Source organism: Kogia breviceps, chromosome 12 (genome assembly GCF_026419965.1).
Source record: "Kogia breviceps isolate mKogBre1 chromosome 12, mKogBre1 haplotype 1, whole genome shotgun sequence".
Taxonomy (NCBI): domain Eukaryota; kingdom Metazoa; phylum Chordata; class Mammalia; order Artiodactyla; family Physeteridae; genus Kogia; species Kogia breviceps.
Window position 1 is genome coordinate 39,630,113 of NC_081321.1, and position 12,849 is coordinate 39,642,961.

Sequence of the window (12,849 nt, forward strand, 5' to 3'; positions counted from 1 at the left end):
GTCTGATCAAACTTCCCATCACTACCTAATACCCTCTTTCTAGCTAAACCAATTTGTCCCTGCCCCAGGAAAGACCTGTGTTCATTTCTGTCTTCTTACTTAGGATCAAGCTATGCTCTCCAAATGGAATGCCCTACCTACTCTTCTTTTTTTTTTGGGGGGGGGGTGGCTGTGCCACACAGCTTATGGGATCTTAGTTCCCTTAGTTCCCTGACCAGGGGTTGAACCCAGAACCAGAACCACAGCAGGGAAAGCACTGAGTCTTAACCACTGGACCACCAGGGAACTCCCCACTCTTCTTTATGTACTTATTTTTCTAGTCCCAACTGCTCTATGAATCCTTTCCTAATTTGTCTGCTCCATTCTTCTATACTTCCCCAAAGCATATATTTTTATACTTGTATTATCTTCTGTTTCATGAGACAGAATCCTGTCTCTGAAACTTAAATACCTTAATCTTCTTGAAAACGGGCACCATGTCACATACACTTTAGTATCACCTACTGCATATAGCATAGCACCAACCTGGTATGGTGTTGGCACATAATAGGCACCTGATAAATATTAAGTTATATTTATTCCTAATTTACACACCAACGTCAAAAAAGTTCAGCGTCTCATGATAAAAATAAAAGATAAAAATCATGTAGACTGGGGAAAACAAAATATCTAGGCTATTAAAGTCATTTTATTTGAATATTAACTTTCACTCTGATCTTTTGGTAACCTTAGACTTAGCTTTAAAAAAAAACTATAACTATACAAAAAGGAGAAAGAGGAATGAAGTAATTATGATGAAAAGCAAGAGTAAGGAGTCAGGGGACACGTAGGGATGGGAGGAATTCCTAGGATCTAAGAAGAGGACAGACTGGGGTGGTTGCAGAAAAGGAGATTCTAGAGTCTAGAAAACACTAAGCCACTTTAGTTCCTCAAAAGCCAACATTCCAGGACTTCCCTGGTGGTCCAGTGGTCAAGACTCCACACTCCCAATGCAGAGGGCCTGGGTTCGATCCCTGGTCAGGGAACTAGATCTCACATGCTGCAACTAAGAGCCCACATGCCACAACTAAGACCTGGCAGAGCCAAATTAAAAAAAAAAAAAAAGCCAACATTCCAAGTTAGGGATTTGGAGAGGGGACAAAACGTACCTCTGGGCTTCCCTGGTGGCACAGTGGTTAAGAATCCGCCGGCCAGGGGACACGGGTGCGTGCCCCGGTCCGGGAAGATCCCACACGCCACGGAGCGGCTGGACCCGTGAGCCATGGCAGCTGCACCTGTGCGTCTGGAGCCTGTGCTCCGTAACGGGAGAGGCCACAACAGTGAGAGGCCCATGTACCGCAAAAAAAAAAAAAAAAAAAAAAAAGAATCCGCCGGCCAATGCAGGGGACACGGGTTCAAGCCCTGGTCCGGGAATTTCTCACATGCCGCAGAGCAACGAAGCCCATGCTCCACAACTACTGAGCCTGCTCTCTAGAGCCTGCGAGCCCCAACTACTGAGCCCGTGTGCTACAACTACTGAAGCCCGCATGCCTAGAGCCCGTGCTCTGCAACAAAGAGAAGCCACCACAATGAGAAGTCCGCACACCACAACGAAGAGTAGCCCCCGCTCGCCACAACTAGAGAAAGGCCGCACGCAGCAACGAAGACCCAATGCAGCCAAAAATAAATAAATAAAAATTAAAAAAAAAAAAAAACCAACGTACCTCTATTTTATAACAGAAATCAAGGGAAGATAGAAATTTGCTTATAAAATAAAGGTTCCTGTAAAAATAAATATCTTGTATTTGGGGGGGCATAATTATTTCAAAAGGTATTTTCACAACTAGTATCTCATTTATCTCGAAATCCTCATGGCAAAATTCCTTTTTTTACAGATGGAGAAACAGACACAGAAATAACAGTTAAAAGCCAGTTACTGAGACTCCAAACCTCAGGTTCCTCCCTCTGCCACCTAATACTGTCAGCTGCCTCCTCCTAGAGATCTTATCACAATCTCTTTCACCCATTTCTCCTTATTTCCACCTTCACAATCACCACTCCAGTGGGGGCTCCCCATTGCCTTTCCTGAGCTATGGCAACCATGTCCTAATCAACCTCCCAGCCTCCACGTCTGACGCAGCCTCCACATCTGCCAGGGTAACCTTCCAAAAGCACCGCTCTGATTAAACCACTTCCCCTTACTCTTATTCCCCTCACACTCCACACCCTCTTGTCTCCACTCAGGTGGCTCCCTGACCCTAAATGCCCTCTTTCATGTCTGTCTGTTGGGATCCTACCCTATACCTAATCTAAGGCTCAACTCAAACTCTACTTTTTTCCATAAAGCCATTATTTGCCGAGTGAACCTGAATTTTAAGATCTCTTATTCAATACTCCTCCCTACTAGACTCCAAAGCAATCCATCTTCTGAGATGATGTGACCTCAAAGAGAAGCCTAATTAGTATGCCATCATGGTTACTGAGTTGGTACCAGATGATAGGGTCATGCAACAGCTATTAGAGAGAGAAAATAGAATACTGTTTTGAAAGGCCTGTAAGTAGATGAGAGCTATCAAAAACATGAATCAAATTTAAAAAAATATTGAATGGCACAAGCAAGACACCATACTAAGTACTATGGAGATTGTTTTTTTCTTTTAAGTTTAAGACACAGTTCTTGCATTACTTTTGTACCAATGAGACTGACTTAACAGCAATACCCGCTAAATTAGGTATACATGAAAACCTGAAATAGGAGAGCATGGTAACACAAAGAAAAGCTGGTAAAGAAAAATTCCCTTACATCACTTAGGTCAGTGCTATCAGCCCCACCTTTCTTTCTCACTAATCTACTTCCCAGAAGACTACTATGTCACCACCTCCTTTTTCTTCCCAGCTCTCCACCCAACCTCAACTCTTTATTACTAAGCATCAAATAGGTAGGTGAAAGCAGATGAACTGTCCCTCCTTCAAAAAGAAACTGTCATTTTTCTCCTTTTCAATTGAAAATGTTTTATAGAACACAGGGAAAACCCAGGATAAAAAATGTAGACAACTACTACTCTAAAGAAAAAAGGCAACATCCTTAGAAATTCAGTAGATTTTGCCCAGTTCGTGATAAGAAAATGAAACTGACGACTAATGCCAACTATTCAGTGAAAAGAGAACCTTGATAATGAAAAAAGTCCGGGTAAAACCCATTTAAAAACAACTACAGAAAAATAAGTGACCATTTAGAATGAGTGTCCATTAAGCTTTGACCATAGATAAGTGACCATCATTTTCTTTTTAGATAACTCAAATGAAAAACAATTTTAGGATTGGAATACACTTTGGCTTTGCAGAAAACCCAAATCTGAAATCTGTTTTTTCTCTTCACACAGGCCAGCTCAGAATGACTTACGGACTTCATTTCCTTCACTGAGAATCTCCATCCGGCGTACAAGCTGCTCAAACAGATTCCGCATATTCAGCATCATAGTATCCATCTTTCTGCCAAGAAATCAAATATACATTAGGGGTCCTGCCATCTCCCCAAGACAAAAGATTCAGGAGCAATCCAGTACAGTGATCAGTGACTAACATCTGGACTCTTCCATGTGTAGCTACCACTATGAGAATCTCGAGCTAACAACTGATGTTTTGTGTAATCCTGATTATAAAAACAAAGTTGGAATGTTTAAGACTCATTTGAAAATTACAATCGCATTTCAGTCCCCTGAATATAACACCCCTTCCTGCCTACTTCTTTTTTTTTTTTTTGTGGTACGCGGGCCTCTCACTGTTGTGGCCTCTCCCGTTGAGGAGCACAGGCTCCGGACGCACAGGCTCAGCTGCCATGGCTCACGGGCTCAGCCGCTCCGCGGCATGTGGGATCTTCCCAGACCCGGGCAGGAACCCGTGTCCCCTGCATCGGCAGGTGGATTCTCAACCACTCCGCCACCAGGGAAGCCCCTGCCTACTTTTTTTCCTCCACTCTTCAATCACTCTGGAGCTGAGAAGCAATTAGGGACAAGTATGTCAGTTGATTACTAGGTGACCAACTACTCAGTCAAGCCTATCAATATAACATTTTTGCCACTTTAATCCTGCTGCACTTTGGAGACCTTCAATGTAACTTAAAAGGTTTATTTTTAATTTCATCTTTAGCTAGTACCCCTGTTGCAACTGTCTTTTAAAACGCAGGACATGGTCAGCACATTTCCTACCAACAGCATAAATGACGTCACACAAGTGATTAAGTGGGGAAATTGCCAGCTCAGCAGCTTAAGAATTATTTCTGTAATGCAGGGCTTTCTGCTGGACTGTGTGCAGGGACTATGTCTAATAAATTTATACTAAGTATAGGCAAAGGATTATGTTGTACCATATTCTGGCATCAAGGAGACAATACACCACCTTCACAGTTAGAAGGGCAAAGGAAAAATCATTTGCTACTGTGTTCTGTAATAGTGAATTTCAGGCTTCATATTTCCCCCCGCAAAGACTTGCTGATATTACATTAAAAATGGTGTCCTTACAGGCAGTTCTATTCCAAATACACATTAACTGGGAACACTTTGAGGAACTAAGATCTTCAAGAAAGAAAGAAATCAGTGGGATTTTATGAAAATTATCAAGGAAATGAAATTTAAAAATCAAATTTCATTTGAAAATTGAATGTCCTCAGAAACACCATTAAAGGATTCTCCTTATGTTTCTCCTAATCACCCCTTCAACATTCTAGTCCAGGCCATTTTTGCATGCATCTAAATAAAGTTTTAAGAACTCTTTTACTAAGGTTTAGTGATTTTACAATGTTTATAAGATTGGAACATAAGCTATGAGGGCAAGAAAGGGCAGAAAAAACACAAAGGAAAAAGGAATATATAAACATAAATGTTTTCTATTAAATGCTACAGATTTATTCATTTGTACTTGTATGATGGTTGCTCTAATAGCAAAAAAGCTTTCAATTCCAAGCTTGGATGCAATATATACATGAATCAGGGCTGGAAACCAAGATTTTCAAATGGCAATGTATCTGTTCCAAGCTACATAATCAAGGCAAGCTGCTAAGCAACCAGACCAACAAATTTATTACAAAGCTCTTCCTCTAAACTAAGAACAAAACTAAAAGAATAGCATTAAAACTGGTAGGAAGAGATGTGGAAGTCATGGAGATGCCCATGGGTTTTAACAATATGACAAAAAAGGCAAATACTTCTAAGTGCTACAGGACAGAAAACGGGCAGAGCATTCAGTAGCCTATTCAAATGATGATTTCCTTTGGCTCCCAATAAAAATGAAAGACAGTGATCAGTTTTGCTTTTGTTTTTTTTTTAAACATTTATTGCATCCAGCATATTTTTGGGGGGCCTCACCTCGCTGCATGCAGCATCTTAGTTCCCCAACCAGGGATTGAACCCGAGCCCCCTGCAGTGGAAGCACGGTGTCCTAACCACTGGACCACCAGGGAATTCCCAGTAATCAATTTTTTTATTTTTATTTTTTTTGGCTGTGTTGGGTCTTTGCTGCTGCGTGTGGGCTTTTTCTCTAGTTGTGGCCAGTGGGGGCTACTCTTCATGTGGTGCGCAGGCTTCTTATTGTGGTGGCTTCTCTTGTTGTGGAGCAGGGCTCTAGGCACGTGGGATTCAGTAGTTGTGGCGCATGGGCTCAGTAGTTGTGGCTCTCAGGCTCTAGAGTGCAGGCTCAGTAGCTGTGGCGCACGGGCTTAATTGCTCTGTGGCACGTGGGATCTTCCCGGACCAGGGCTCAAACCCGTGCCCCCTGCAGTGGCAGGCAGATTCTTAACCACTGAGCCACCAGGCAAGTCCCCCCAGTGATCAGTTTCAATATGGGGTATTATTGGTTTCTATCATCTCTGCATTCATCTGTATATTCTGAGACTATAAGACAGAGAGCTCAGTACATAGGAAAACTTCTAACTGTCCAGGAATGCAGAAAAGGAAAATGTGACAGTGCAACTAGGGTACTGAAAACTGGTTATTTAAAAAAAAAGAAAGAAGGGACTTCCCTGATGGCGCAGTGGTTGAGAACCCGCCTGCCAATGCAGGGGACACGGGTTCGAGCCCTAGTCCAAGAAGATCCCATGTGCCGCAGAGCAGCTAAGCCTGTGCGCCACGACTGCTGAGCCTGCGCTCTGGAGCCCGCAAGCCACAGCTGCTGAGGCCCGCATGCGTCTGGAGCCCGTGCTCTGCAACAGGAGAAGCCACCGCAATGAGAAGCCCGCGCACAGCAGCAGAAGTGGCCCCGGCTCACGGAAGCTGGGGGGTCTACACACAGCAACAGAGACCCAACACAGCCAAAATATATACATATATATATAAATAAATGGCACTACCCTTAAACACACACACACACACACACACACACACACACAAATTAAGAGGGTTTTTATGTCTTAAATGACAATACAACCTGATTCCTTGTCTCCTTTAAGAGAAATCCCTCATTTTCTCAAGTTCCTCTATTCTTCTTTCCTATTTTCTTTGTGCATACCACTCCCTAGAGTAAGTGCTGTGGGGAGGTACTTTCTTGAAAACACAACCTGATTCCTGAAAAGACTATAGACACAGAGTACCTAACTGTGGACATCTCACCATAGTAACTATTATCTCATAGAACTACCTCAATCTACATTGTTCTCCTATCGTGATGCCTAGTACCTAGGAGATAGCTGTTTGAGTAAACATATCAAACTATTCCACTTTAGTCATTACACCTCTACAGACAACTCATCCATTTCTCTCTCCAGCCCTCAGCTCTCTCCTAAGTCAATCTTGTAACTCTCAATTTGTTTTGGATGCCCTGGATGTTAAGCTCGATTTTGAGACATCATTCTATCCTTCCCCCACACGTCATCAACTACTCTACCCAATGACCTACCTTACTCCCTCTCCTGCCGACACCCAACTTTGATTTCCTTATTTTTATCATTCTCCCAGTCACTCAGTTCCAAACCTCAGAGTCACCTTAAGTTATTCCCTTTCCTACAAGTATAATCACCAAACTCCGTGGATTCTTCTCTCATGTGTGTTATACCCAGCCCGTCATCACTTGCAGGTCATTAACACTCATTTCAACTGGCCTCCCTGGCCCCAGTCTTTCCCCAACTACTTTGCTCAATTGGCACTCAGACACCTTATACTCTAATTTAAGTTTATCATGTTTCTATCCTATGTCCCAGCTAAACTGTAGATTTGAGAGGAGAAACCTTACATTTGGCACCGCTGTATTGCACAAAGACTCAGTATTTTTAAAGAATACTTGATAAATAGAAGTCAGAGAACACACACACACAAGCCTCCCCCCCCCATGATTCTACTGTCAAAAGAATTTCCATTGTACCTGAACAACAATGTTTAATATAGATGAAAACAGAACAGTTAAAAGAAAGGTGAGGGGGCAGAAGCCCTAGGATAAAATTTTAGTTCTTCTATTTACCCGTTGTATAACTTTGCATAAGTCACTTAACTTCTGAGAAACATCTATAAATGGGAACGATAATACTTGTCCTATTTACCTCACAGAATATTACAAATTAATGTAGGTAAAAGTTTTATACCATATAAATTGAACCTCATTATAAGAATATAGGGTATTGGACTTCCCTGGTGGCGCAGTGGTTAAGAATCTGCCTGTCAATGCAGGGGACATGGGTTCGAGCCCTGGTCCAGGAAGATCCCACATGCCGCAGAGCAACTAAGCCTGTGCGTCACAACTACTGAAGCCTGCGCTCTAGAACCCGCACGCCACAACTACTGAGCCCGCGTGCCACAGCTACTGAAGCCCGCGCACCTAGAGCCCGTGCTCCGCAACAAAGAGAAGCCATCGCAATGAGATGCCTGTGCACCACAATGAAGAGTAGCCCCCGCTCACAACTAGAGAAAGCCTGTGCACAGCAACGAAGAGCCAACACAGCCAAAATTAATTAATTAATTAATTGAAAAAAAGAATATAGGGTATTATAGTGGGTATAAATTTTTTGCTTTTGTTTTGGTCTGATTGTTGTTATTTACATCCTAGAACAGTGATTACCAAATCACAGCTGGAACCCAGATCAAAAAGAAGGGAGGAGATAGCAAAACTTGACCTGGTCTAGGCTCTTAAACAAGCTCTTCTACATGAGGCTCATAGCATCTGAGAAGAGTTAATTTTTCCTCTAACATAGATTTACTTTGGGCAATCCAAAAACAGCACTAGAAAATATAATCCTCTTCTCTTTATATGCTAAGGGACCATGTATTTTTATTAACGTGCTACAGAAGTGACTCTCAGGAATTATTTTTAGATGCCAAAAATATCTTTCTGTATCCGTACTAACTCTGACATCTCAGCCAAATTGTAGCTTGAAAAGCTAAAATTTACTCATCCTATTCAATGTCAATTGAAAATGGCCTTAATTTTCCTGCTGGGTCACATTTTTAACCTCATGAATACTTCTTTATCCCCCCCCCCTTTATTATTTAGCTCATAGCTAGGAGATACACTAATGTGAAAGGAAACAAAAACAAAGTCATATTGCAGTACATAGCTTTGCAGCTGTAAAACAGATGTCACTTTTTCACTACAGAGGCGGCTGCCTTTCGGGAAAGCTGAAATGATCCTTGCGTGTAGCAAGGAAATCAGTTTGTTGAGTGCTTTAAACAAAAAGGTGCTAGAGAATCTCAGCTGTTATTGATGAGAAGCCCCAGAGGTGGAGTAGTCACTGTGTTACAGATTCCCAATCTGTGAGTGTCCCTAAGGGAGCAATTTGGCATCACCAGGAAAGAGTCTCAGCTTGATGTGATTGCTTTGAGTCCCCAATTTAATTTCAATCACCCAGCCAAGATATCATCCTTCAGAATAACAGACTATATTACAGATCTTACTGCAGAGTATCCTGGGAAAAGTCTCTAGCCTCTTCTTCCTCCCCTTACAAACAACATTATTAAGAGACCTATACATCAGGTTTTAGATGCATCGAGGGTGTTAAATACTGTCACACAAAGCAGTACGTTTTTCAGGGAAGAATTTTAATGAAAAACATTCTCACAAACATTACTAAATCTGGAGAGTCCCAAGAAATCAACAATACAGGTTCTCTGTTCTCTGCTGCCAAGAAGAAACATTCCCTAAGACTGTCTCGATACTATAAGATTCTTTCAAATGAAAGCATTTCGGAATAATTCTTTTTCCCAAATGTCCAGCTTCTGCTTCACCATATCAAAGCCTCTATTCAACTGGCAGGCAGAAGCAGTATCTTGAAACTGAATGTTCTCATGAGCAAGTCAATTGCAGAAAGAGTAAACAGAACATCCTCAGTCCAACATGAATGAAGATTAAAGTAAGGAATGGGAGGGAATTCCCCGGCAGTCCAATGGTTAGGGCTCTGCACTTTCACTGTCAGGGGCCCGGTTCGCTCCCTGGTGGGGGAACTAAGATCCCACAGAGATCTTAGAAAGATCTTAGTAGCTTCCCACTATACTGTTAATTTTCTATGTTCAAAAAAAATAAATAAATAGAAAAAGGACATCCCTGGTGGTCCAGTGGTTAAGATTCGGGGCTTCTACTGCAAAGGGTGAGGGTTCGATCCCTGGCAGGAGAACTATGATCCCCGCATGCTGCAAGGTGCGGCCAAAAATTAAAAAAAAAAAAAAGTTTTTTAATGGTGAAACTAAAACCTCACCACCCTAAACAACTATATGCACCTCCTTACCTAATCTTTGCCCATTATGCACTCATATTTCATCGAATTGCAATCATAGATTTATACATAATTTTGTGTTTTAGTTTTTTTAAAACATGTTTCCATTAAGTTACAAAAAGTTCATGAACATTTATTTAACTGTTCTCTTCCTTGTACATTTAGGTAATTTCGTTTTTCTGTTACATCTACTTAGAACCTCTCACATGGTCACTCCCTCACTTCCTTCAGGTATTTATTCAAATGTCATTGCCTCTTACAGATGGCCAATAGGCACATGGAAAGATGCTCAACATCGCTAATTATTAGAGAAATGCACATCAAAACTACAATGAGGTACCACCTCACACAAGTCAGAATGGCCATCATTAAAAAGTCTGCAAATAACAAATGCTAGAGAGGCTGTGGAGAAAAGGGACCCCTCCTACACTGTTGGCGGGAATGTAAATTGGTGCAGCCACTATGGAAAACAGTATGGAGGTTCCTTAAAAAACTAAAAATAGAGCTACCAAATGATCCTGCAATCCCACTCCTGGGCATATATGTGGAGAAAACTATGAATTAAAAAGATACATGCATCCCAATGTTCACAGCAGCACTATTTACAATAGCCAAGACATGGAAACAACCTAAATTTCCATTGACAGATGAATGGATAAAGATGTGGTATGTATATATATACACACATACAAATAGAATACTACTCAGCCATAAAAAAGAATGAAACAATGCCATCTGCAGCAACATGGATGTACCTAGAGATTATAATAAGTGAAGTAAGTCAGAAAGAGAAAAGACAAATACCATATGATATAATTTATATGTGGAATCTAAAATATGGCACAAATGAACTTATTTACAAAACAGAAACAGACTTAGACACCGAAAACAAACTTATGGTTACCAAGGGGGAAAGGGGGTGGGATAAATTATGAGTTTGGGATTAGTAGAATCAAACTACTATATATAAAATAGATAAAACAACAAGGTTCTACTGTATAGCACAGGGAACTAGATTCAGTAAACTATAATTGAGAAGAGTATGAAAAACTATATATATATATATATATATAAATATATAACTGAATCACTTTGCTGTACACCAGAAACTAATACAACATTGTAAATCAACTACACTTCAATTTTTTAAAGTCATTGTCTCATTCTTAACCACACTATTTTAAATTGCATCTTTCCCCCCAACACTTCTCTGCTTTATTTTGCTCAAAAGCACTCATCTCCACCTAACATACTTATATATTAACTTACTTATTTTGTTTATTGTCTGTCTCCCCAATAGTTTAAGTTCCAAGAAGGCAGAGATTTTTGTTTGTTCATCGCTGAGCCCCTGGTGCCTAGAACAGTGCCTGACACTTGGCAAATGATTACTAAATATTCATCGAATAAATAAATTGAACATCAACGAGGACAGTGTTTTTCTTCAGGTGGCCGTGTGCCTTAAAATGGATTTCCAAGACTGGGATTACCAAGTCAGAGGGTAAAAACCTCTTATGACTCTTGATAAACAGTGCCAAAATATTTTCTAAAAAGGGTTGTACTAATGTACAGTATTCTCAACAGCGTAAAGGCCTGATAAAGGTAACACGACGTGTTACCTTTCTCTAAGTTCTATTAACCCAAATAAACTGCAAGCTCCTTTAAAGCCAAGCAAGATTGTCTTGTACTTACATTTTGCACTTAATAAGTATCTGCTGAATGATTAAGCTATAGGAAAAGCGTCTTCTCTAAACACTTTCAATAACTTGAAAAGTTCACCTTCCACATTGAAGAGTATGATGACGTTTCTTTAAAAAAAAAAAAAAAAAAGCTTATCTAACCACCCACCTCACGTTCCTATGCACACCCTCTGCCGAGGAATGAAATCCTGAAGAGGGATGTATGTGAAAAGGCCTCGTTATTACTAAGGCTGGGATTTAGGACGGGAAGGGCAAGATGTCATTGCCTACCTAGACACACACAGCCCACTAGGGAGAGGGGCTCCACTCGGAGCCGCGCCGGCCTCTCAAATACCAGGGCTTTTCCCTTCGAAAAAGTCTTGTTCCTCTGTGGAGAAAGGGGGTGTTAGCCCACCCACTCCCTAACTCTGTCTTTAAGTGAGAGCCACTTCTTTGGGGTGGCTCCTGCCCTGTTCAAGTCACCATCTCAAAAAGACGCCCCCGGCTTTCCACAAAACACGGCGCCAAGAAAGAAGCCACCCACTTTCCAGCCACCGCTCCCTCAGGCCGCCCGCGCCCCCAACCCATGGAGAGTCTTCAAAGGAGGGGCTGTAGGTGCCGGCCTCCACCACGACCCACGAGGGGGCCACGGCTCACAACCGCCGACGCCTGCCTCCCACCACAAACCCAGCGCCAGCCCCACCTTTTCTCGCAACTCCCAGCACCCACCTGGCCGGGTCCCCCGGGCCCCACCTGGGCGGCCTTCCACTTCCCTCCGCGCCTCACCCAACGGCAGAAAAGCCCCTCGCCGCCAGCTCGTGTTTGAAATCCGGCACCAACCAATCACAGAGAAATTTATTCCTCCCGCGCGGTCTCCCTACGTTGTGACGCACACGTCAGGGCCACGGGGAAGGGGCGGGGACATGGCTGGGCATGCGCGTTCTGATAGAGCGAAGCCAAAGGCAGCCATCTTGACTAAGGTCAACCGTTTTTTGTTTTTTGTTCTTGTTTCCCCCTCACCCCCCCCCCCCCCCACTCCGTGAGCCCTTTCCTGAAGCCATTCACGATACCATGTTGACTAAGGGCAAGTGATACTTCTTGAGTGCAAATTATTCTTGGCCTTACTGTTTTCTTCAGACTGGGAAATAGGACTTTTGTAAACTGTTAACTGAACAGTGTCTCATCTCTCGATTGAATAGGAAGAATTCCGGAAGGTGATAGAACAGCAGTCATTTACAACCATATATGCTGAGCTGTACACTGCCTTCATTCATTCCTGCATTCCAGGTTTTCATTTAACACACATTTATTAAGTGCACCAAATTTGTAACAAAGACTCTCCTAGGAACTGGAAAAATAAAGATGACATGATATCTGCTTTCCAGTAGCTACACATCGGGAAAACAAAAATAAATATAAAATGAAAGCATCATGATTTCATTTAATAAACGTTCATTTAGAACTTGGCATTGTACTAACACGGGGCTTTCATACTTTCTTTTAATC

The 12,849-nt window shown here is 42.0% G+C and overlaps 1 protein-coding gene across 5 annotated transcripts in view; it reads right to left on the reverse strand.

Annotated features, from left to right (window-relative positions):
* RACGAP1 (Rac GTPase activating protein 1) overlaps positions 1–12,232 on the reverse strand; it is a 29,182-nt gene extending 16,950 nt beyond the window's left edge. Inside the window, exons 1-4 of one of the 5 annotated variants that reach the window (XM_067010651.1) lie at positions 12,073–12,202; positions 11,635–11,731; positions 11,357–11,472; positions 3,383–3,471 (exon numbers count right to left, since the gene is read on the reverse strand). In XM_067010651.1, coding sequence (XP_066866752.1) covers positions 3,383–3,467 — 85 coding nt within the window. In that variant the 5' untranslated portion in view covers positions 3,468–3,471; positions 11,357–11,472; positions 11,635–11,731; positions 12,073–12,202. Of the gene's footprint in view, positions 1–3,382; positions 3,472–11,356; positions 11,473–11,634; positions 11,732–12,072 lie in introns of those variants that run through there. The other 4 variants (XM_067010649.1, XM_067010652.1, XM_067010650.1 and 1 more) reach the window with 4 other exon arrangements.
* Positions 12,233–12,849: the final 617 nt, after the last annotated feature.